This window comes from Echeneis naucrates, chromosome 23 (genome assembly GCF_900963305.1).
Source record: "Echeneis naucrates chromosome 23, fEcheNa1.1, whole genome shotgun sequence".
NCBI lineage: Eukaryota > Metazoa > Chordata > Actinopteri > Carangiformes > Echeneidae > Echeneis > Echeneis naucrates.
The window spans coordinates 1,268,899-1,291,357 of NC_042533.1; the positions used below are offsets into that span (position 1 = coordinate 1,268,899).

The following is a 22,459-nucleotide window of genomic DNA, read 5'->3' on the forward strand; positions in this document are numbered from 1 at the left end:
TTTAGTCATCATTTTTACCAAGAAAAGCAAACAACACGCTTACACAAGTAATAATCATAATAATCTACACTGTGGCTGAGCTGAATGGAAATGAAATTGAAAATGTACTTTATTTGGTGGAATATTATTTTGCTTTCAGTGACAGAGGTGATTTATGGTCTCTGTCTTTAAGGGATTCTTCTGCATCAACACAAAAAGTAACCTGAATAAATGATCGTGACTCTGAGCTCTGTGCGGGATAATTACGGCCGGAAATTCAGCCGAAAATGTCCTTTCAGCAGATCAAATGAAAGTTGGTGGAAGTATATTTGAGGGCAGATGTTTTCGTTCCAAAAAACAAAAACATGAACTTTTAGCTCCCTCCGTCTTCTCCTGTGTCGACTTTGTGCTCATGTTTCTCAAAGGAAGGTTTCCTCATATTTTTCTGTTAAGGCTGCTGTTGCTGTGATTGTCGGACCTTCGATCTTCGAAAAGAAAAGATAAGTTCTGATTTCAAAGTCTGTTGACAGGAGCGACGTGTTAAAGAGGTTACGGATGGAAAAACGCTTTCAGAGCTGAGCGATCAGAGACGGAACGATGTGTGGGCTGAGTTCCCAGGTCAAAGGTCACTCTCAGGGACTTGTGGAGGAGTTAAGCAGCTTAAAGTGGCAGCTTTGTGTGTTGGGGGGGGCAGGTTGTTGACTATGAGCAGATGAGAGCGAATCACGGTGAATAAAACTTAGACCAGATCCATCACAGTCCACTTCAGCTTCGTATGAGCTGAATTTTCCAGGGAGGAGTGGTGATTTTAACATTTCCTTCAATAACCTTCTCGGAACCATTTTAAGAGAAGGACCCAATAAAAAATGTGATCACCTTTTGGCTCAAAGTAGCTGATTAAGCTGTTTTTTAACTTTCTGTTGGCGGTGACGTGAAACTGAGGAAAACTTCAAAATGGAACGATTCTCAGGGGAGCTGCGAGGCGGCGTCCTCTATGATTTCCCTGCAGGTTCGTGGATGTTTATTCACGACCGAGCTCAGATCTAATTACATCCAGAGCAGTTTCAATGGCGCAGAATCACATCAGGATGTCTTCATCCCTTCATCCCGCTGAACTCCTTCGACATTATGAATGTTCGGATGCATCATCGACACGACCTTAAAGATTTGGGCCGTAAACATTTTGGACCCTTCAGTGTTTCTGTTTCAGCCCTCTGGACTCTGAATCCTGTGGACAGATAAGAACTGAACAACAGGAAGCTATACCACAAACAGGACCATTAAGTCCTGGTCTTTACTGGGACGCTCAGGTCCCTGAATGCGACACAGCATGAAGCACAAATTGCGTCCCATACATTTCTACCACCGAGGGGCAGCTGGTAAACATCTGCTGGTCTTCATTAAAGCTCCAGTTCTCAGGGAGCAGCAAAACCAGGAAATGGTTCAGGACTCTGTATCATCTGTCGACTAATCAGATGAACTGCTGGTGATCCTGATCCTGTTCTGTCTGAGATGTTTGGGCCTGTTAGACGAGCTCGGTTTGTTACCGGGTCAGGCTGCTGCTCGTTGGTCTCAGGACTGAAGAGCACGTGTCCTCTCCTGGCTTCGTGGCCAAACAGCAAACGGTCCGAGGTTCAGGCTGTCCATCAGACAGACTCTGCTTCCCTCTGCTGGAAAAGAACACACATTAGAACCATCGATGCTGCAAAAACAGTCTGAGGACTGAAACTCACTATTTTCTGACCAAACAAGTACATTTTAAATTACAGCTGCTGCAGCAGACACAAAATGTTTAATCAGTAAATACACACTCTCCTCTCATCATCCTGCAGGATATTCCAAAATAAATCACCAAAGATTCATTCTTCCTTCAATTTATAAGTCAGATATGTCTAAAAAACTTCAACAGGAAGTTAATTTTATTTTAAATAAAAGTCAAATCAGAACCAAGAAGTGAGTTAAAGTCACATAAGCTGTTTTCATCATCATCATGAGTATTAAAATTCAAATTAGAATTAATTCAAACAAATTTTAATGAGAAGCCTTTTTTAATTTATTGATAAATTTTATTTCACTCTCTCTCCCTCTCTCTCTCTCTCTCTCTCTCTCTCTCTCTCTCCCTCTCTCTCTCTCTCTCCTTCATTCATTTCCATTGACGCTCTATCGCTCACTGGTCACCACTGCTGTCAATCAGGCATCTGGCCCCGCCCCTCCCTCCCCGTGGACACACCCACTTCCTCACCGGCGTTTCATTTACCGGTTTATTGGTTGTACGTGCATGCGCGGTGGCTGATCCTCCGGTGTGTCTGCGTGCGCCCGGTTGTGTGTGTGTGTGTGTGTGCGCGTGCGTATGAAAGGTTACGGCGGGGTGAAGACGTGTTTGCCTTTCTACCTTGTGGGCGTGTGCCCGGTGTTTCCTCCCTGCGTGTTCATGCGTGGGGCGTGCGCGCGCTCAGGATTGTAATTGCATATTTGCACGAGCTGGACCGGAAGTTGATTAACCTTTTTTTTTTTTGCCTTCACTATTTTTTGGCGTTCGTTTTGTGTTTTGTGTTTTTTTTTTATCCGTGCAGGAGGCGGAACCGGCGGCTGCGGGCACCAGGCGGGTAATCCACGCGCCCCCCCCCTCCTCCTCCTCCTCCCTCCCCCCTCCTCCCGCAGCTCCTCCCGCAGCTGCTCCTCGGCGTGGAGGTGCGGGGCCACGACTGCCCGTGTTGTTGCGGCACCGGACGGATCTCACGAGCGATGTTCGCCGGTGAAGCTCCGGGCGGCGCAAACGGAGGGACATAAAAAAAATACACCCAAAATCAAATCAAACGGGATTTAAAGCTTTTTTTTTTTAACCTGCCGATCAGTCACCTGCTCTGTGACGACATGTCAAACTCAAACAAAAGCAAGAAGGACAAAGAAATCCTGGCGGAGTATGAGAGTCAAGTCAAAGGTAAGATTCATCTTCTACTATCAGTCCTGCAGTCACACCCACCTCCACACACACACACACACACACACACACACACACACACACCTGTCTGCCCATGCAGTGCATCCAGCCCAGGGTGTGTGTGTGTGTGTGTGTGTGTGTGTGTGTGCTGACACTTCACACTGAGACGTCAGGATTTGTGGGTTCATCCTGAGTGCTGCATGGCGCCTGGGGGGGTGGTGTGGTGGTGGAGGGGGGGGGGGGGGTGTAATTATATAGATACATAGTGTGTGTGTGTGTGTTCTGCAGAGCCTCTTTCACCCATGTGTGTGTTTTACCTCAGACCTGAGGCGAGTGTGTCCTCATCTGTGTCTTTCTATTGGTATTCCTCTGAGGCTGTGACTGCAGCAGTGTGTGTGTGTGTGTGTGCGTGTGTGCGTGCGTGCGTGCGTGTGTGTGTGCAGTCTCCGTAGATCACCTGATGGCCCTGGTTCTAACCTGGTCACATGTTTAGGTGATGGTGATGATGACAGCCCTGAAATAGTGGTTGCCATGACCGTGGGACAACCCCCCTCTCCTCCTCCTCCTCTTCCTCCTCCTCCTCTTCCTCCCAGCTCCATGGTTACCATCATCCCTGCGTCCATCCCGGCTGACGGACAAGTGAAATGACCTTTTATTAAAACTACAGCTCAAACCCTCGTGCTGGTTTCCCGCAGCAGAAAAACTGGACGCCAGATTTGGTTCCACCTGCTGCTCAGTTCAAATATTAGCTGACCTTTACTTGCACGACACGTACGGATGCCATTGGACGCCGCCGGGCCCACAGCCTGTTCAGCTGTCTGTCCCGTACTCTCTCTCTCTCTCTCTCTCTCCCTCCACATGGCTCTTCACACTTCCTCTCCCTCCATATTCACTTGTCACCTACGCCCACGCCATCAGCAGCGCCATCGCTTTCAGAATCCACGCCGTCTCCTCTGAGTACGATGAGGAGGAGGAGGAAATGTGTGTTTACTCTCTTCTTTCTCTTTCCTTCACCTCTTTTCTCATTCTTCTATACCTCCCCACCACACACACACCAACACACACACACACACAAACACACACAAATGCACACTTGGGCTCAGAATGAATCGACGCAGACTTTTAGTGATTAAATTTAATGGAGAGTAGTGGAGAACATTACAGCCCCCAAGTGAGAGGTGTGTGTCTGTGTTTGCTTGTGTGTGTGTGTGTGTGTGTGTGTGTGTGTGTGGCCCCTGCTCTGGCGCCTGGCCAAAACACACTCGGGGATGCCCTGCATTGTAATGACCACTTGGATAAAGGCCCCTGTTCCCCGGCCCTCCCTCCGTCCCTGTCGCCTCCCACCGACAGCCAAACGTATAGATCTGCTGTTGTAACTATGTGCTTTCCAAGTCTGCCTCCCTCCTCTGGCTCCTGATTGGTTGATGCAGGAGGTGGTGTGTAATGTATACACAGGAGGTGGCCGCCGCTCTCTCATGGGGGAGGCGGGGTCTGCTCGCCGAGGTGAGGTAAAGGTAGCGGCAGCATTATGCACAGTGCTGACAATACAAATTTGTGCGCTTGATAAGGCTCTAGCCGTCATCTCGCCAGCGATGGCATGACACCTCCCCTATCCTGAATGAGATGGGAGGGATGGAGGGGTGGGGGTGAGGGGGGTGTCTTAATGAGAAAATGCAAATGGTAAAGGGGAGAGAAAAGGGGGGAGAAAGATGAGCTCTGCAGGGGGAGAGCAGGCAGAGATGAAGTGTTTCCTGCTGCACGCCGGCTGCAGCAGCTTTTTGCCTGCGTGTGCATGCAGGTGATTAGTGACCTCACATCTGTGTACCTGCAGGACAGACGGACAGATGAGGGAAGGAAGGGAGGGAGGGAGGAAGGAAGGGAGGGAGGGAGGAAGGAAGGGAGGGAGGGAATGAATGAATGAATGAAAGAACAGGATGTAGAGTTAAGGTTCTGTGGGGCCGACTCAGAGGCCATGTCGGTGCGTCTCTTCCTTCGTCATGAACCGCCAGCACTCCTGTGGCCCCGTGTCCTTGAACCAGGTCACCATGGTAACGGTCAGCTACCATCTCCGGTGGCGTCACCTCCGTTTTTTATATATAAACTGTTGTGTTTCGGTTTCAAACGATTCTTTTCTTTATTTTTTTTAACTTTACATATCCCAGATGGGGAAAATGCCGGATGTAACGGTTGAAATATGTGAAATATTCCAGCGAAACGACGAGTCATCTGACATCATAAATGTCTAAAGGAGGCTGAAGTGAAATCTGTGTCATGGAGAGAAAACTAAAAACAGATGAAACTGATGCCAGAAGATCTCCGCAGGTACGTCTGCGGTCAGGAGACGGTTTCTCAGGAAGGTTCGTCACCACAACGCCGGACCTCTGGACTGATGAAGGAATCCTGGTTCTTACAGGTGTGGGATTTTAAAGTTTCTGTAAATGGAGTCGGGGGTTTAGTCAGAATCAGATGTCTGGATCAAACACAGAGACAAGATCAGGAACGTCTTCATCTTCGTCTCCATCCTCGAGCAGCTACAGTTCTTTAAACTCACAGAAGCTGACGCTTCCTCAGTCAGGACCAGAAGAAAATGACTTAAACCTGAACGTAAATTCTCATTTGAAACTGAAGATTGGGCCTCCTCCTCATTCTCCTGACTGGTTTCACACTTTGACCTTCGACGGGCTGCGACCTGAACGCTTCATTCCCTCCAGCTGAAGCAGCAGAAGGAGCTCTGGGGAGTTTCAGTCCAGATATTTCCTGAGACAGATTCTTTATCCACGGTCAGATCGTCTGCACACTTTTTTCCTCCGTGTCGGCGTTTAGCTGCGCTGAGCTGACTGTAGCTCATCTGATCAAAGAGGCCGAGCCTCGTGGTTGGGGGTTATGTTACGAGGATGCACGAGGAGGTTTGTAAGAGGCAGCGTTTCCAACATCAAAAGCTAAACTGCAGCGGATGTCCTCCTTTCACTTTCAATTGATTGTGATCCAAGAACGGGAGTTTCATTGATATAATCTCAACATCTCAGTGGAATCTGCCTGAATCCTCCTCGTCTGACTCTGCAGGGCTGCAGATCGGAGAAATCTAGTTAAATTAGTTTGAACCCTTGTTAATTGATTGGCTGAATGTACCATCCCAGTTTGGAAGCTTCTTCGAGTTGTTGAAATGGATCCATGTTGGTCGAAACGGTCCAGGATTCTCTGCACATTGTTGCTGGTTCCAGCTCCATCGTCCGTACACTTTATCCATCAGCCAATCCCAACTGGATAATCCCAGGTTATGTTTTCAGCCCATTAACCCAAACATACAAACCCAGAACCTGTTGCTTCTAAAATTAAAACGATAACTTGTGAAGAAGGAAACAATCTGCAGGTTGTAACGGCCGTCAGGCAGCAGAAGCCACGCTGCGGGAACGTGACGTAAAGGCGGGAAGAGCAGGTGACACAAAGAGAAAATCATTTTTATTCTTCAACCAGCCACACTGATGTGTCAAAGCCATCGAATTTGAAATAAAACGGCCCGACGAGCTTAAAAGAAAGCAGAATGTAGTTTTGGGAGTTGATTCCTTTTGTGTCTCTGCTGCATATTTATGTGAACAGGAAAAGTCTAAAAGCATCTTCACACCAGACATTTACCTCCTCTTCATGGATAATCCCTCATGGATTCACTAACCGGTTAGTTTTGTTCCTGAAACAAGAAAAAAAACTGTTGACATGTTTTGGCATTTTTAAAACAAATGCTGCTCCTTTTCAAGGTGGAACATTTGGGGCCTGTTGGCTTAAAGGTCAGACGAACCAGCTCGTGGCTGGAAGGCTTCCAGTTTGGCTGGCAGGATTAAATCTGGGTGAAAAAACGGAATCTGTGTCCAACCCTCATCCACGCTGCTGTGGTGTCCTTGAGCGAGGCCCGTAACCCTGACGGACCCCCGGGGGGTGTTGCTGTTCTGGGCGGCTTCCAGGTGTGAATGGGATCAGCTTGTTCCTGTAAAAGACAGTTTGGCTCCTCAGTCGGGCAAACAAACAAATGTACTTCAGCAGGACTTACACTTCCTCAGAACATTATTATCTCTGAATAAAAGAGTAGAATTTTCTTCAGTATCGCGCCAGTCCAGTGATTGTTGAATCCAAACCAAAGGTTCACTGCCTTTTTCAGATTTTACTCTTTTACTGGATCTGAAAAGGATCGTATGTTTAATTTCTTTCATTTTCTCAGCAACAGGAGTTAAAAACTCAGAGTCTGAGCTCTAATTTATTCCTGCAGTGGACGTGATGGAGGACCAGAGTGAAGATTGAATAAATATCTCTCCCATAATGTCCAACTATTCCTTGAACATCGAAAGCGGAAACATCAGGAGTGTTGTTATGGTTACCCATGGCTCAACAGAGGCTTAACGCCAATTTAGAAAATGATTAAACTGCTGGCCGTCGGGACACATCAACACATGTTTAAGGTGTCCTGTTTGGCCAATTAGCCAATCAGAAACAAGCGCCCCCCCTCGACCCCCGGTGGAGTATTTCACACCAGAAAAAAACCCCTTCATTTATATGAAAGTGTTGCAGATCAACATGCAGTCGGTGTGTGATGGCAGCCATTTTAAATTAGACAGATAAAAACAGCAAAAAGAGATGCCAGAATGAATACACACAACACGCACAACACACACACACACACACACACACAAACAGTAATAGAGTTCCATACACTTGTGGGCACCAGGGGCCACAGCAATTTTCTATAGAGATCTATGAAGCATGTCAAACTGTGTGTGTGTGTGTCGATGCGGCAGATCCAGCTCTTGTCTTCACCTTCCCCATCACATGGTTCACACACAGTGTGTGGTTGCCAAGACAACAGGTAGTGGAGTGGATAGGGTCCCCCAGGGATTGGTGTGTGTGTGTGTGTTAGAGAGAGAGAGAGGTGGGGTTATCATTGTGTATTCTGTAGTGGCTCTCTCTCCCTCCTGCTGCAGATCGACAGTCTGAAACAGCTCGACCGGTGAAGAGGCAGTCAGGCATTACCATGCTGACTGTAGGACTGACTGTGTGTGTGTGTGTGTGTGCGTGTGTGTTAATGCGGTCAGAAGATGCTGTCCAAGGTGACTCCTCAGAAAAATGCACAGTGTTCATCTGAATGCAGACGGACAGGAGGAGGCTGCTTTAACCGAAAATTAAATTCTTCTCTGCCGTCGTGTGACTGTGAGCATTCGTGGTCCCCACAGATGAACCTTCAGACTTCACTCAGACTCACTGATTCTGATGAGATTCACTCATTTGCTCTTTAGGTAATGTTGGATCAATCATCAGGGGCAAATGGGGCCCCAGCCCCCCTCCTGCCCCCCAGAGGGGGTCCAGGGCAGATCGATCAGGTTCAGGTCTGAACTTGTCTGCAGACTGACGTCCATTTCTGGGCCGACGTCGCCGGCAGGTCAGCCAATGAGGAGCTGATCTGACGCTCAGTCAGTCAACGTCACGCCTCCAAAAGCCACAAGATGTTCAACATGTTCGCTCATTATTTGTGTGAATGTAGAAAAATTAAAATAAGGCGACCAAAATGTCCCTTTATGTTCCTTTTCTGTTTCCTGGTCTATCAAAATTAAGTGTCAACTGACGTGACGTTTTTGAATTGTTCATTAAAAAAAAAACAACTCTTGGATGGTATTGAAGTCTAAGAGAAAATGTCCCTCCTCTTCCCTTATATTGAAGTGTATGGGAAACTGTTCCTCCTCAGTAAATGTTTTCCTGATGAGTTTCTGGTCTCAGTCTGAAATACAACATGATGTTCATTTTTAAATGAAGCTCCATTTAGAGGGAAACGGAGCAGGAAGGAGGGTAAACCCTTCAAAATAAGAGAGCGAAAAAAGAGTCAAATGTGGCCCTTTAAAGTCAGCCCAGTGGATAGTGGTGGCTCGCTTCTCTGTCGCAGCACTTCTTCAATCAGACGCTGCAGATTTCTCAGCGTTGGTGTCATGCTGCCTTCAGACGCTGCAGGGATTTAATGAACTGAAGGAGACGGTTTGATGTCGAATGAAGCAGCTGTGAAAAACAGATATTGGAGGAAACACTCATTAGTCTGGAGATAAATGCAACCGCTCTCCCGTTTTTTTTTTGTTTTTTTTTTATATTTCTCCTTTAAACACACATACTGGATTATTTATTATCAATATTTTAAAACTGTTGAACTGTTTCTGTGCATTTACTCTGTTTTCATTTTAGCAGACAGTGGTGTCATTCTGAGACAATTTTCAGACCAACAACTCGCTTTGTGTTGCTTCATTTAATGAATGAATGAATGTGACCTTTAAAAAAATTCTGAGTGTGTTTTGTTCTTGCTCAAGAAAAGATTCTAACTGCTGATTAAAAACGGGCCACCAAAGTGACGGATGTGTGTTTGTGTGTGTAGATGTGCGCGCCCAGTTGGTGGAGCAGCAGCGGTGTCTGGAGCAGCAGACCGAGATGCGGGTCCAGCTGCTCCAGGACCTGCAGGACTTCTTCAGGAAGAAGGCCGAGATCGAGACCGAGTACTCCAGAAACCTGGAGAAGCTCGCAGAGAGATTCATGGCCAAGACTCGGAGCACGAAAGACCATCAGCAATACAAGTAGGACTGTGTGTGTGTCTGTGTGTGTAGATTTGCGTTTGAGGAATTTGCTATCGAACAAAAAACGTCTTTGTGTGTTTGTACGTCTGTTTCTCGTTCAGGAAGGATCAGAACTTGCTCTCTCCGGTGAACTGTTGGTATCTGCTGCTCAATCAGGTTGGTGGTTGTTTTCCTGCTTGGTTTTCCGTCATTAAAACAGAAATCAGAGGTCCCCCCTCCATCTGTTTCCCAGGTGAGGAGGGAGAGTAAAGACCACGCCACCCTCAGCGACCTCTACCTGAACAACGTCATCACCCGCCTCACACACATCAGCGAGGACTCGGCCCGTCTGCTGAAGAGGGTGAGTCCAAAAACAAAAGACAAAATATCAATCCCACCTTCACCGTCCGGCAGGTCAAAACAACGATTAATCCGCCGCTGAAAATAGTCCAGAGCAAATTAGCTGGCTAGCTTTGTCGGTCTTCGATCAAACAAACATGTTCCTTTATGATTTAAGAATCTTTCTGCTCTGGGTTTTTAGTTTGCAGAGCGAAGCAGTTAGAAAACCTGAGTTTGCTCAGTTTTAGCTCTGCTTTTGGTTTCCTCCAGTTCCTGAAGGAAACATCTGACTCTTCAGTTGCTAAACCTCCTTCTGTTCTCAGAGGCTCAGCTGTCACATCGCTGTTTCTATGATCAAAATAATTGCTGAGCTAAAGCTAAAGCTAAAGCTGTGCAAACCTGCAGGCCTCATCTCTAAGTAGAGGAGTTGATACTAATGAAAAGTAAAGTCAGAATTCCCCCGAGCTTCACCGGGCTGCCTTAGAGTTTAACAAATTAAACACACACACGCACACACTTTTACCGCCTCCAACTCCAGCTCGCCGTGTTCATTATTAATCTCTCTTCCGGCTCGTCTTTTATTCATGCTAACTAAAGTGCAGCGGATGCCGGCAGCTATAAACAGTCAGACCTCCATCACGCCGCTGTGGCCCGCGAAGAAACTCCGCTCTGAGGAGGGACAACGGAAGGAGGCCAAGTGGCCATGACAACAGCGAGAGCCCAGTGGCCATGGCGACAGGCTCGGCTGAAATGTTCTCAGCAGGCGCCATGGGAACGGGAACGGGATTCATCCATCCTGGGATTCCACAGTCATTTAGCATAATGCAATATTAATGTGGCACCACATAACTCGTTCCCCACTGACAGCTGTTTAATGCAGGAAGCAGAGATCCGGACCGACTGCAGGCCTCGTTTCATTTAAGAATTCATTTCCCCGTTTGTGTGGTCAGATCCGTTTATTTATCAGCCGTCCTGATGGACCGCCGTTCTCACGAAGAAGCACTCAGATTTGTTTCTTAAAGCTGCTGCAGCTAAAACCTTTTTAATTAGCAGCAAAATGTCCGCCGTCACTGCGATGACGTCATCAGATCACTATCAGCTGATTTAATGTGACTTAATCACCAGCCTGGTTTCCAAACAGAAGGTCGGGGCCCTCTTAAGGGTCACTGCATCTACCTGAGGGGTCAAGAAGTTCTGCGAACGTCCGCAAACATCTGTAGGTTTCATACAACAACAGGAAGTTGGTTGTTCAACCTGCTGGCTAACAAAATACAACTAATGACGAAACGTGACAACAGTTGTGTTAAAACTGACAAACTCCCGTAATGAGGTCATCGTCCGTTCTGGAGCTTTCCAAACAGGAAGAAATCCAGAAGAGACTGTTCTGAGTGGCTGTGAGGTGAATTCACGTTTTTACCTCGTGCTCATGTTGACATGTTTTTTCTCCTCCTCTGTCAGAGTAAGGAGATCATCTTCCAGCTTCAGGAGGACCTGATGAAGCTTCTGAACGAGCTTTACACCGTAAGTGGAATAAAGAATTCAAACGGAGGAGGCTCTTTCCTGTCAGACGTGGATCATGTGGCAGGTTGTAATATCAGTAGAGCAACATTTGTTTTTGTAGGAAGAATTAGAAACTGTAACAACACGAACTGGGCCAAATTTATTTAGAAAGATCCAAATGTGCTGGATCCAGCAGACAGACGTCCTACTTTCTCTGCTGTTTTGTTCACTCGTGTTTTTAAGGAGGAAATTTTATGCTTATTGACCGTCAGAATGTCAGATTTGTTTAAAGTCAGAGCTTCGGGCCTAAAAATATTCTGGTCCAAACGTAATCCAGCTCCACGTGGACCTGATGACCTTCAGGAAAACGAGCCAGAACTGTTTTCCAGTCGTGTTGCTATGATGCTGCTGTTGCCTAGGTGATGAAGACATATCACATGTACCACGCGGAGACGATCAACGCGGAAACCAAGCTGCGGGAGGCGGAGCGCCAGGAGGGACGTGTGAAGGGCGTGTCGGGGACGGGCGGAGGGGTGGAGCCTGTCTTCGGACTGCGGATAGAAGAGCGCCATCAGAGGCGTAACGCCGCCCGCAAGATGGAGAAGATGAGGGAGAAGGTCAGCTCTTCAGTATCTTTTGATGGACTATGTTTATTTATGTATGTGCACATGGAAGCCCTGAAGGGACACACAATAACCGACACTTGTGTTCCTTCATCAGAGGAAGGCGAAGTACTCAGAGAACAAACTGAAGACTTTGAAAGCCAGGAACGAGTACCTGCTGACCATGGAGGCTACCAACGCCTCCGTCTTTAAATACTACATCCACGACCTGCCCGACATCATAGACGTGAGTATACGTGGAGCGGTGGTTTCCAAAGTAAAAGACTCTTGTTGTCCTTCAGGGCGGATGTGAGGCTGAGCGGCTGTGTTTTGGGAGATAATGTGAGTCACAGACTTCCCCCCTGCCTCAGTGCTGTGACTTAGGGTACCACTCCAGTCTGAGCCGGGCTCTGAGGACCTACCTATCAGCCGAACTGAGCCTTGAAGCGTCCAGGCGGGCGGGTCTGGAGGTGCTGGAGGGGGCCGTGGAGGGCCTGGATCCCGCCCGCGACCGGCAGCGTCTGCTGGGCCTCTACCCCACCGCCTTCTGCCCCCCGCAGCGCTTCGGCTTCCAGGCCCACATGGGCGACGCAGTCAGTATCTCACACTTCAAGTTCCTCTCAGTTTCCTGCCATTTTTCTGACACTACGGTTGTCGTCCTCCCTGTCAGGTGACCCAGATCGCCTCCCAGCCTCAGGTCCAGGCCGAGCTCACCCTCCGCCTCACGCAGCTGCAGACACGCCTGGCGTCGCTGAAGATAGAGAACGAAGAGGTGAGTCTGTCGCGTTACATCGAGCTTGAAGGTTGTTTCATCATCATGTTTAGTGTCAGTGGATGTTAGAACTGGTGCCTCACAGCAGGAAGGTTCTGGGTTCAAACCCCAGGTCTGTTCCTCCAGGTTCTCCAGCTTCCTCCCACAGTCCAAAGATCAGTGGGTCACTTCCAGAGTCCAGAGATGACGATGCAGGATAGAGAGAGAGGATGGATGATTGATTGGATACAGGGATGGAAGAGTGAATAGCAAAATGGATGGATGAATGATAGATTGTTGTCAGATCTGACCTCTGTTGTTTAAATCGCTGGTTAAAGTCAGAGATGTCAGCGTCACATTTAATATTTTCCTCTTTAAGTGATGATTCTGACACGTCGGCTGATTACAAATGAAAATGTTTTGCTGACGGGAAGAAACTTTGTGCAGACTTATGCTAATTTATCCCGTTTTAATGTGGTGATAATGTAACAGATGTCACCTCCGAAAATAAAGTTGTACCATCTGAGAGCGACTCACCGCTGTGGCCTGTGGCCTCGTCACCGTTGTTTCGGCGCAGACGAGGGGGGGGGGGGGCTGTTAACTCACCCTGAAGGGCATAAAAATGCTGAAGGAGTCTGGAGTAATGAGCTGCATCTGCACGATTCCACGGCTCACAAATGCACACACATAGACACAAACACACACTGATTATCATATACAAATATTAAAAAAATTGGTGCCCATTATCACCGCTGTAAACACAAACACACTTTGCATATGTAGTATACACAAACAGGAGTGTTTGTGCTTGAGCGCACACACTTCATCAAAAATTTAAGGAAAATGAAACTCCACCCTGAAACAATTAAAAATTCATAATTCATGACTCGCCATCCATGAAGGCGCTGCAGCTGTGAACGCCATTCAGGTCGCTGTTCCACACGACATCGGCAGAGTTTGGAGTTTAAAAGTGGAAAAATAGATTCAGAAGCAGCTCCGACTCATCAAACCTCCAGAGCATGAAAAAAACCCTCAACACACAGATATGGTTTATTTTTTAACTCATGAAAGGACTCGTGATATTCAGTCCGGGATGTGTTGTTCCATGGCAGGAGAGATATTTGTTGGTCGCAGTGATGTTTGAAGAAGGATGGATTTAATGGGCCCCCCGGGACCAGCCCCAAGGGCCACACAACTATTGAAAATAAGTGCTATACAAATGCGAAGTATTTTAAAAGTGACATAAAATGATTAACAAATGAAAGCTGGCACAAAACAATTCAAAATAAATGCAAAATAATTACAAAATGACCCGAAACGTTTGAAAGTAGAAGCTGATTTGCTAAAAAGCAACACAAAATTTTCAAAATTAACAAAAACTGACGTTTAACAATTCAAAAGCAATTAAAAATGATGCTAAACAACAAAAAAGAGTAAAAAAAAAAATATGACCAGACCAAAAAAAGCAGCTCTGGGAAACATGGATTTCTTTATTTTTTGTTTTTGTTGAGTCAAATTTCCGCCCCCTCTCCCAGGTGAAGAAGACCTGGGGGGCCACCCTGACCACCCTGCAGGACATGACGGTGCTGGACGACTACGACGTCTCCCAGAGCTTCACCCACAGTCCGTCCTCCGAGTCGGTCAAGTCCAGCGTGTCAGACGGCTACTTGAACAAACCGAGTCTGGCCAAGAGGCGGGCCAACCAGCAGGAGACCGAGCTCTTCTACTTCACTGTGAGAGGACAGGGTCATTGAACGCCTCACGCTGCTCACCGGATGGTTCAGTGAATGCAACTTTTTTTTTTTCCATCTTCAGAAATTCCGGGAGTATCTAGAGGGGAGTAATCTGATCTCCAAACTGCAGGCCAAACACGACATCCTGAAGAAAGCCTTAGCGGAGGGTAAGACTCTCACTTCCCTCCTCTCCCTTCATGGTGATCATCACGTTAACCTGTATTTTTCCTCTCACAGGTTATAAAGCCGAGCTGCTAACCACGAGGTAAGACGCTGCTGCATATTTTCTCCTCACCTCGATAATAACTGTGACTTCCTGTCCCGCCGCTTCACTTTCAGACTCTCTCTTTCTCCCTCCGTCTTTTTTCTCGTTTCAGTCGTGGGCGGAAGAACTCCCACAGCAAGCACCAGGTAGAGTTTCACTCCTCTCCGGCTTCAGGAAGTTTGTCTCCTCACTTTTCAGACTCCAGGAGTCGATAAAAGCCGTGAAGGGCTGAAGTGCAATGTTGTGTACCTGATGATTGTGTTGTTGTGCAGGATTCAACCAAAGCCATACCTTTGCTGGTGGAGAGCTGCATCCGCTACATCAACCTACACGGTGGGTTTCCCGCCTCGGTCACCTTTTATATGCTCTGGTGGCTCCATCAGATGCTTGAGGGATAATTTCTAGAAGCTCAAGGTCTTTAAAATACTGGAAAAGTATTAAGTCTGACTTCTGTAAGTCGAATATGATTGTATTTGGTGTTAAAAACTCCTTCTCACAGAATCTCACAGAAATCCTGAAAAACTTTTAACTGCTTATGAAAAGTGACTTGTATTGTGTTTCATGAAGAGGTTCTAAGATGGCACCATGGGGAACACCAAAGATCTGATCTGTTCTCTTCTGTACAGGTCTGCAGCACCAAGGCATTTTCCGGGTGTCGGGATCACAGGTGGAGGTCAACGACATCAAAAACTCCTTTGAGAGAGGTGAGAGGTCGACAGCTGAGTCCTGCAGGTTCAGGTTGATCCACAGATTCTTTTGGTGATCCGGTCTGTCTCTGGTCCAGGTAACGACCCGCTGATCGATGAGGAGAGCAACCACGACATCAACTCCGTGGCCGGAGTGTTGAAGCTCTACTTCAGGGGTTTGGAGAACCCGCTGTTCCCCAAGGACCGCTTCAATGACCTCATCTCCTGCGTCCGTGAGTATTCCTGTCTTTGCTGTTTATGTTAATGTTCTTTCATAAGGTGACGTTGGACCTGGACAGGAATCTGCTCAGGATGAATCTTGATCCTGAATCTTGGAGTTTGTGACTGTAATTGACAGCTGGAGATCAGATCATTTTATCTGAATTGACCTGGAAGATGAACGGTTGGATGGATGTTTGGTCAGTTGAAAGGTTGGTTGGTTTGTTGGTTTGTTGGTTAGATAGTTAGTCTCTTTCTCGATTAATTGTTTGGATAGTTGCTTGATTTGATGGTTGATCACTCTCAGATCCGGTTCATGCAGATCAGACTATCTGATAAACGTGGAAACGTTGTACAAACTCGAGTCTTGCTCTGATGTCACCTCCGACATTTATGCTGCTTCCTTTCTGCTGCTGCCATGAAGCCCGACTATGTCTTCAGCCCACACACACAAACTCCCGTTCGTCTCACTTTCTTTGTCTTTGTCTGCCTTCAGTGTCTCTTTGTGTTTCTGAAACTCATCCCCTCCTTGGCAGACACATGGAGCCGGCTGCTCCACTTCCTGTGGCGCCGGCTGGTGTGTTAGCGGACCTGACGATGACTCGTCTGATCTGTGTGTTCCGCTGCAGGAATAGAAAACCTTTACGAGAGAGCGCAGTGCGTCCGCAAGATCCTGCTGGGCGTCCCGAGGGCGACGCTGGTGGTGATGCGTTACCTGTTTGCCTTCCTCAACCAGTGAGTACCCACTTCCACAAAAACCAGCCACTCCAGCTAATGATAATCACCAATTTGTTTCCATGCCCCCAGAGTTCCCAACCGCCATGAAGGGGGGATAGAAGTGCACACTTTATGTTGTAGAGCTGACGAAATGGAGCTCGTTTAGTTTCTGCAGCCTGTGAAATAAATATAGCATGAGAGAGCAGAGAGGGATGGAGAGGCAGGAGGCGCGAGCTGAGTGTGATGAGCAGGTGTGATGTACCGAACATTCAGCTTTAGTGTTATTAAACCAGGAGCTTCACTGTGGAGAGGAGTGAAAATATTTTCATTTCTCCCAGCGTTTAACTTCGTAGTCCTTCTGCAGACGACACCCCAGGAAATAATTCAGTTCTGAAGCAAAATGCAAATTATACGCTGCTCCTTCTCCCGCAGCCTTTCCCAGTACAGCGATGAGAACATGATGGATGCCGGGAACCTGGCCATCGTGTTCGGCCCCACCCTCCTGCCCACGCCGGACACGCTGGACCAGGTGGCCTGTCAGGCGCACGTGAATGAGGTCATAAAAACGGTGATCCTGCACCACGACAACATCTTCCCCGACACCAAGGACCTGCCCGGGCCGGTTTATGAGAAGTGCATGACTGGAGACCAGTACTGGTGAGGACCCAGACCGACTCTTTAGACTCATTTAAAACATAAAAGAGAAAAAGGAAGCAGTGATGGAAAACTGGTGTCCAAAAGTAAAGTCAACCAGAGATTCATTTTGATTCCATGTAAACTCAGTGTGACTTCTACACAACATCATCTCTGATGTGCATCGTCAAATTTCTGTCCATAAACAAAAGAGACGATTCAGAACTTGATTCTGAGGTTTTCTTCAGCTTCAAAATGATCCGGTCTCACTGTCAGTATGGAGGAGTTCCCTCCAAACAGCTTCATTTGGAATATCAGTTGGTTAGAATGTAAATAAATAAAGGCTGATAACAGCTGTCAGGTTCCGTCTCACAGAGGCAGCTGTCCTTTTTCCTGCTGTGGACTCTGATCTATAAACTGGACTGTTGACATTCAGCTGTAGCTGAATTGTTGCGTAAACGTCCTCAAACTCTGATTAGCAGCATCGCTCCCCCCTCTGTGTTTGACTCCCCTTCTCTTTGTTCCCACTCTGAATGAATGAGCAGCGCCTCTCTCCTCTTCCTCCTCTCCTTCCTGCAGTGAGAGTCCGTTCAGCGAGCCCGGAGCGTTGGAGGAGACCGAGCCCGACGCCGGCACCGAGACCCAGACCAGCGATGAGGGTAGGTCTGACCCCTGACCTTCACACAATCGCCCCCACACTCCCATCCCGCTGTGTGCTGGTGGAGAGAGACGTTGCTACGGCAACAGCAGCCATGGAGACACCCCCCCCCATTCTCTCTACCCACCCTTCCTCCTCCTCTATCGTCTCCATCTGAATGAACAGAGAAGATTTTATTACAAGAGCCTGAGCTGATTGACAAGTTCAGGTTCACCTCCATTTTCATGTCTCTTATCTCCACCCCCCCCCTCTCTGTCTGTCTGCCCGTCCCCCTCCCCGCGGCAGAGGGCGAGGCTGTGGAGGCGGTGGCGAGATTCGACTACGTGGGCCGGTCAGGCCGCGAGCTTTCCTTCAAGAAGGGAGCGTCGTTGCAGCTCTTCCAGCGAGCGTCACATGACTGGTGGGAGGGGCGGCACAACGGAAACCACGGCCTGGTGCCTCATCAGTACATCGTGGTCAAGGACAGGTCTCTTTCATTCCAATGTTTAAAAATTTATTGTTTATGTCATATTTAAAAAATAGGTGAGAATAATTCATTATTCTTCATTACAGATCATTTAAAATGTAGAAAGTGTAAACAAGAGACGATAAAATAAATCTCTGTCTCTCCTGAGGCTGTTTCCTCTGCAGCTCACATTATTAAACACACTTGTGTTTGTTAAAAAAGGTTAATTCAGCAAGAAACCAGTGACACGTCGCTCTGGGTGGATTAAGAGACTTTCTGCTATTGATCAGCTGATGGGTGCATTGTGTCCGGCTTCCTGTCTCACAGTCTGTGCTCCTCCTGCGTCCTCAGGGCGGACGCCATGTCGGACACCCTCAGCCAGAAGGCGGACAGCGACGGTGGCAGCAGCAGCACCGACGACAAGCGGTCCAGGAGCGAGCTGAGCTCCCCCACCGACATCAGACCACCAGAGAACTACAACAGGTCTGTCCCCTAAGACCCCCCCCCTTCCCGGGGCCGCTGCACCTCTGTCTCTCACCTCTGAAAAGATACCTGTGAATTTCATCATCCTGTTTCTCACCTGACTCGTTTCCCGTCAGCAGGCGGCTGAAACTGTCCACCCTCATATCCACAGTCATTCCCACCAAAACCCCCGAGATGGCCGCCGATCTGTGGAGGGGAGATCGGTGTGTAAGAGTGGAGGAAGTTTTCACAAAACAAATAAGTCCTGTTGTTGTTATTATTATTATTATCATTATTATTGTCTGTGTCAGAGTGGTTTTATATCTGGAGATGCAGAAAAGTTGAACTACTTCACAAAGAGTTTGGTAGAAAAAACACATTTCTGGTCAACAAATCAATTAAAACCGAGTTTCTTCAAAACAACTCACGCTTAAAGATTTGAAATAAACAAGTTTCATCAGAATTTTATCTCATGTTTTAGGCCAAATCTTAATCTGAAACAGCCGTCAAATAAATGCAGAAGTCTACAGTTTGAAAAATGGAAATAATCAAAGTTACTACCTCAAAACTGTCCAGATTTATTCAGAATGTATTTAGATTTTTAGTCACATACATAAAAATTATTGATCAAATTAGGAAGATTTTTTTTACTGAATTTCTAGAAATAATGAAAAGTTTCTTTCAATTATTATTTTTAAATGGTGAATTTTCTGAAGCTGTTGTTTTCAGACACGCCCATAAAAACAATCTGGAAATAAATAAAACTCAAATGAACGCAGAGGCATCATGTTGAACCCTGAACTGTTTTCAACATGGAGGCTCATCATCTGTCTGTTTCCGCCGTCACTCCACATCAAAGCATCCACCTCACCTTTTATTTTGGTGGGAACTCTCATTACATTTCATTATATTAATTATCTCCATTATTGATTAATCTGAAAAAAACCAACAATTGTAAAAACCACCAAAGTCTCGTTTTTTTCTTCTTTAATTTAAGTTTTTTTTAAATATGAAACTTCTTCGTTTGTCTCTCCTGCCAATCGACCTTCTTCCTGTTCGCAGCCACAGGAGGAAGCGAACTGACGGGTTATTCCGCCGCCCCCTCGGCCGCTCCACCGACAACCACGGGACCGGGGGTGGGATGGAGCGCAGCTCTCCACCGGTGACGGGTCACTTCAGTCCAAGGGAGCTGCTGCTAGGGCGGGGCCAGGGCCTGACCCCGCCCCTGGACAGCCCGGAGCGCAGACGTCGCTCTGCTGCCGCCGTGACAATGACAGTGAGCCGCCACGATTCGCTGAGGAGGCCGGAGGACACGCCCATCCGGCGCTCCGCCAGCGGCCAGCACGGCTTCGGTGATGCACACCGGTCCAGAGCGCTCGACCCCGACGCGCTGGCACAGGTAAACCAACACACACACCCCTCCTCCTCACGTTTGCCCCGCCCTCATGTCTACGCCTCCCTCTCACCTTTAACCCCCCTCCTCACCTTTACACCCTTTCCTCTCACCTTTATGCCCCTCCCTCTTATCTTTAACCCCCCTCCTCACCTTTACACCCCTCCCTCTCACCTTTATGCCCCTCCCCCTCACCTTTATGCCCCTCCCTCTCATCTTTAACCCCCCTCCTCACCTTTACACCCCTCCCCCTCACCTTTATGCCCCTCCCCCTCACCTTTATGCCCCTCCCTCTTATCTTTAACCCCCCCTCCTCACCTTTAACCCCTGTTCTCACCTTTACACCCCTCCCTCTCATCTTTAACCCCCCTCCTCACCTTTACACCCCTCCCTCTCACCTTTAACCCCGTTCTCACCTTTACACCCCTCCCTCTCACCTTTATGCCCCTCCCCCTCACCTTTATGCCCCTCCCTCCCATCTTTAACCCCCCCTCCTCACCTTTACACCCCTCCCCCTCACCTTTATGCCCCTCCCTCTTATCTTTAACCTCCCTCCTCACCTTTAACCCCTGTTCTCACCTTTATGCCCCTCCCTCTCACCTTTATGCCCCTCCCCCTCACCTTTATGCCCCTCCCTCTCATCTTTACACCCCTTCCTCTCACCTTTATGCCCCTCCCCCTCATCTTTACGCCCCTCCCTCTCACCTTTAACCCCCCTTCTCACCTTTATGCCCCTCCCCCTCACCTTTACACCCCTCCCTCTCACCTTTAACCCCCCCTCCTCACCTTTAACCCCCCTTCTCACCTTTACGCCCCTCCCTCTCACCTTTAACCCCCCTCCTCACCTTTAACCCCCCCTTCTCACCTTTACACCCCTCCCTCTCACCTTTAACCCCCCACCAGGACATCGAGGAGACGGTGACGGTGGCTCTGGGTGAGCTCCGGCAGCTGGAGCGGCAGGGCTGCCGGCCGGCACCCGACGTGGTGCTGGACACTCTGGAGCAGGTGAAGAACGGGCCAGTCACCGCCTGCTCCTCCGAGTCCCCCAGCCCCCACAGCACCCCCAGCACCCCCGGCACCCCGGGCACCCCCGGCACTCCGGGCACCCCGAGCCCCCTCAGTCCTCTGAGCCCCATCAGCCCGCTCCCCGGACCCCCCAGGCCGGCCAACCCGTCCCCGGACGCCCTGGGCTCCTTCAAGCCGGTGGCGGCCGCCCGCATCGGGGCTCCGCTGCGGCCCCCCGCCCTCAGGCCCAAACCTGTGGTCCCACCGAAGAGCAGCACCCCGCCTTTGCCCCCCCCGCTGGACAAATCCTGCACCATGTGAGCCGAATCAGGCCTACCCGGGCCAAAACCGGGCCAGAAGAGGAGATCAGGGTACTGTTCATAATCCACATGAGGGTCCAGACGGAAGGCTTTTAATGTAGTAATCAAATCTAATATATGACCTATGATATGATATGCCATGATATTTACGTGTTGTCAGGTCGGTGTGTACTCTCTAGGTGTGTAGGAGTTTACTTTCTCCATGTATTGAAGCATTTATCAAAGGTTAGCTAAAAGAACTGCTGATGGCGCAGAGCTGGGAAATGTAGTCCAGCTCCGGTGAAATGTAGTTTCAGTGTGGTGGATGTTGGCTGTGCTGTCGGAGGAGCCGGCAGAGTGAAGGAGGAGGCACTGGTTCAACAACGTCCGTGTGACTTATGATTTATTTTGGTTTATTTCTGGCTGGGTTCAGCTGCTAAGCTCACTTACACCTCAAACCACCAAAACGCCTCTTGAGGTCGTCGGTGACACCAAACTCACGTTACTTAACCAACCTGATGAATGTCTCCAGTGTTTAACGACTGTTCAGCCATCGATTGAATGTTCAGCGAGCTGCCGTGAGGGCCTGCTCGACTTTTTAACAGCCTTCTTGTGTTTTTCTTTTTTCCAAAGGAGGGAGGTGGGGGGGGGGGGCAAAAAAACAAAACAAAACACAACAAAAAAATACATAAATAAATAAAAATTAAAAAAGACCCCGCACCCAGAACGGAGCTTCAAACAGGGTGTGATGGTTGAGTGGTGGAGGGAGCTTGGACAGAAGTTTTTTCTGGGATGGGGGAGGATGTGTGATTTTATTCTTGTTTGTGTGTGTGTGTGTGTGTGTTGTGTTGTGTGTCTCCTGCTTGCCTGTCCTTGTTCTGCTCCTTGTAAGTGCAGAGGCACTAGAATAGTGATAGATGATAGATAATTCATGCCTGCCTTGAGTGCCAGAACACGCAAGTGCAAGTTAGGAAAACGGTGAGAGTGCAGAAAGCATGCCACTTCCTGTGTGTGCGTGTGTATGTGAGTGAGTCTCAAAATGGTTTACCTGCTTGTAACACTGAAGTCACTAGTTAACCTTAAATTCACAATAAGCTAACAGGGTGGGGCTCTGTGTGTAAACGCCCAAAAGAAAAAATATATATAATTAAAACACTTGAACAGCACACTGAATGTGGCCTCCGACTGGGCTGGTAACTGATGTGAGTGTGGTGATTAAAATGAGACGTGACCTGCTGAGATGGGCTGTGGATGCACATC

General features: G+C 48.2%; 1 protein-coding gene across 1 annotated transcript; it reads left to right on the forward strand.

The window, feature by feature from the left end:
• The first annotated feature begins 2,853 nt into the window (after window positions 1–2,853).
• Window positions 2,854–21,221, forward strand: LOC115036656 (SLIT-ROBO Rho GTPase-activating protein 1-like). The gene is made up of 24 exons (XM_029494921.1): window positions 2,854–2,920; window positions 9,318–9,513; window positions 9,615–9,669; window positions 9,746–9,853; window positions 11,290–11,352; window positions 11,751–11,948; window positions 12,052–12,180; window positions 12,305–12,526; window positions 12,604–12,705; window positions 14,220–14,417; window positions 14,500–14,584; window positions 14,655–14,682; window positions 14,795–14,828; window positions 14,955–15,015; window positions 15,309–15,386; window positions 15,467–15,601; window positions 16,217–16,322; window positions 16,737–16,961; window positions 17,517–17,596; window positions 17,881–18,061; window positions 18,368–18,523; window positions 19,282–19,290; window positions 19,565–19,949; window positions 20,799–21,221. The coding sequence occupies exons 1-24, from the start codon at window positions 2,854–2,856 to the stop codon at window positions 21,219–21,221; spliced, it is 3,324 nt and encodes a 1,107-aa protein (XP_029350781.1).
• Window positions 21,222–22,459: the final 1,238 nt, after the last annotated feature.

Coding starts and splice junctions, on each gene's coding strand:
- LOC115036656 (XM_029494921.1), top strand. CDS start 2,854: ATGTCAAACTCAAACAAAAGCAAGAAGGACAAAGAAATCCTGGCGGAG. Junction 12,706..14,219: donor TGAAGATAGAGAACGAAGAG/GTGAGTCTGTCG, acceptor CCCCTCTCCCAG/GTGAAGAAGACCTGGGGGGC. Junction 15,387..15,466: donor CAAAAACTCCTTTGAGAGAG/GTGAGAGGTCGA, acceptor TCTCTGGTCCAG/GTAACGACCCGCTGATCGAT.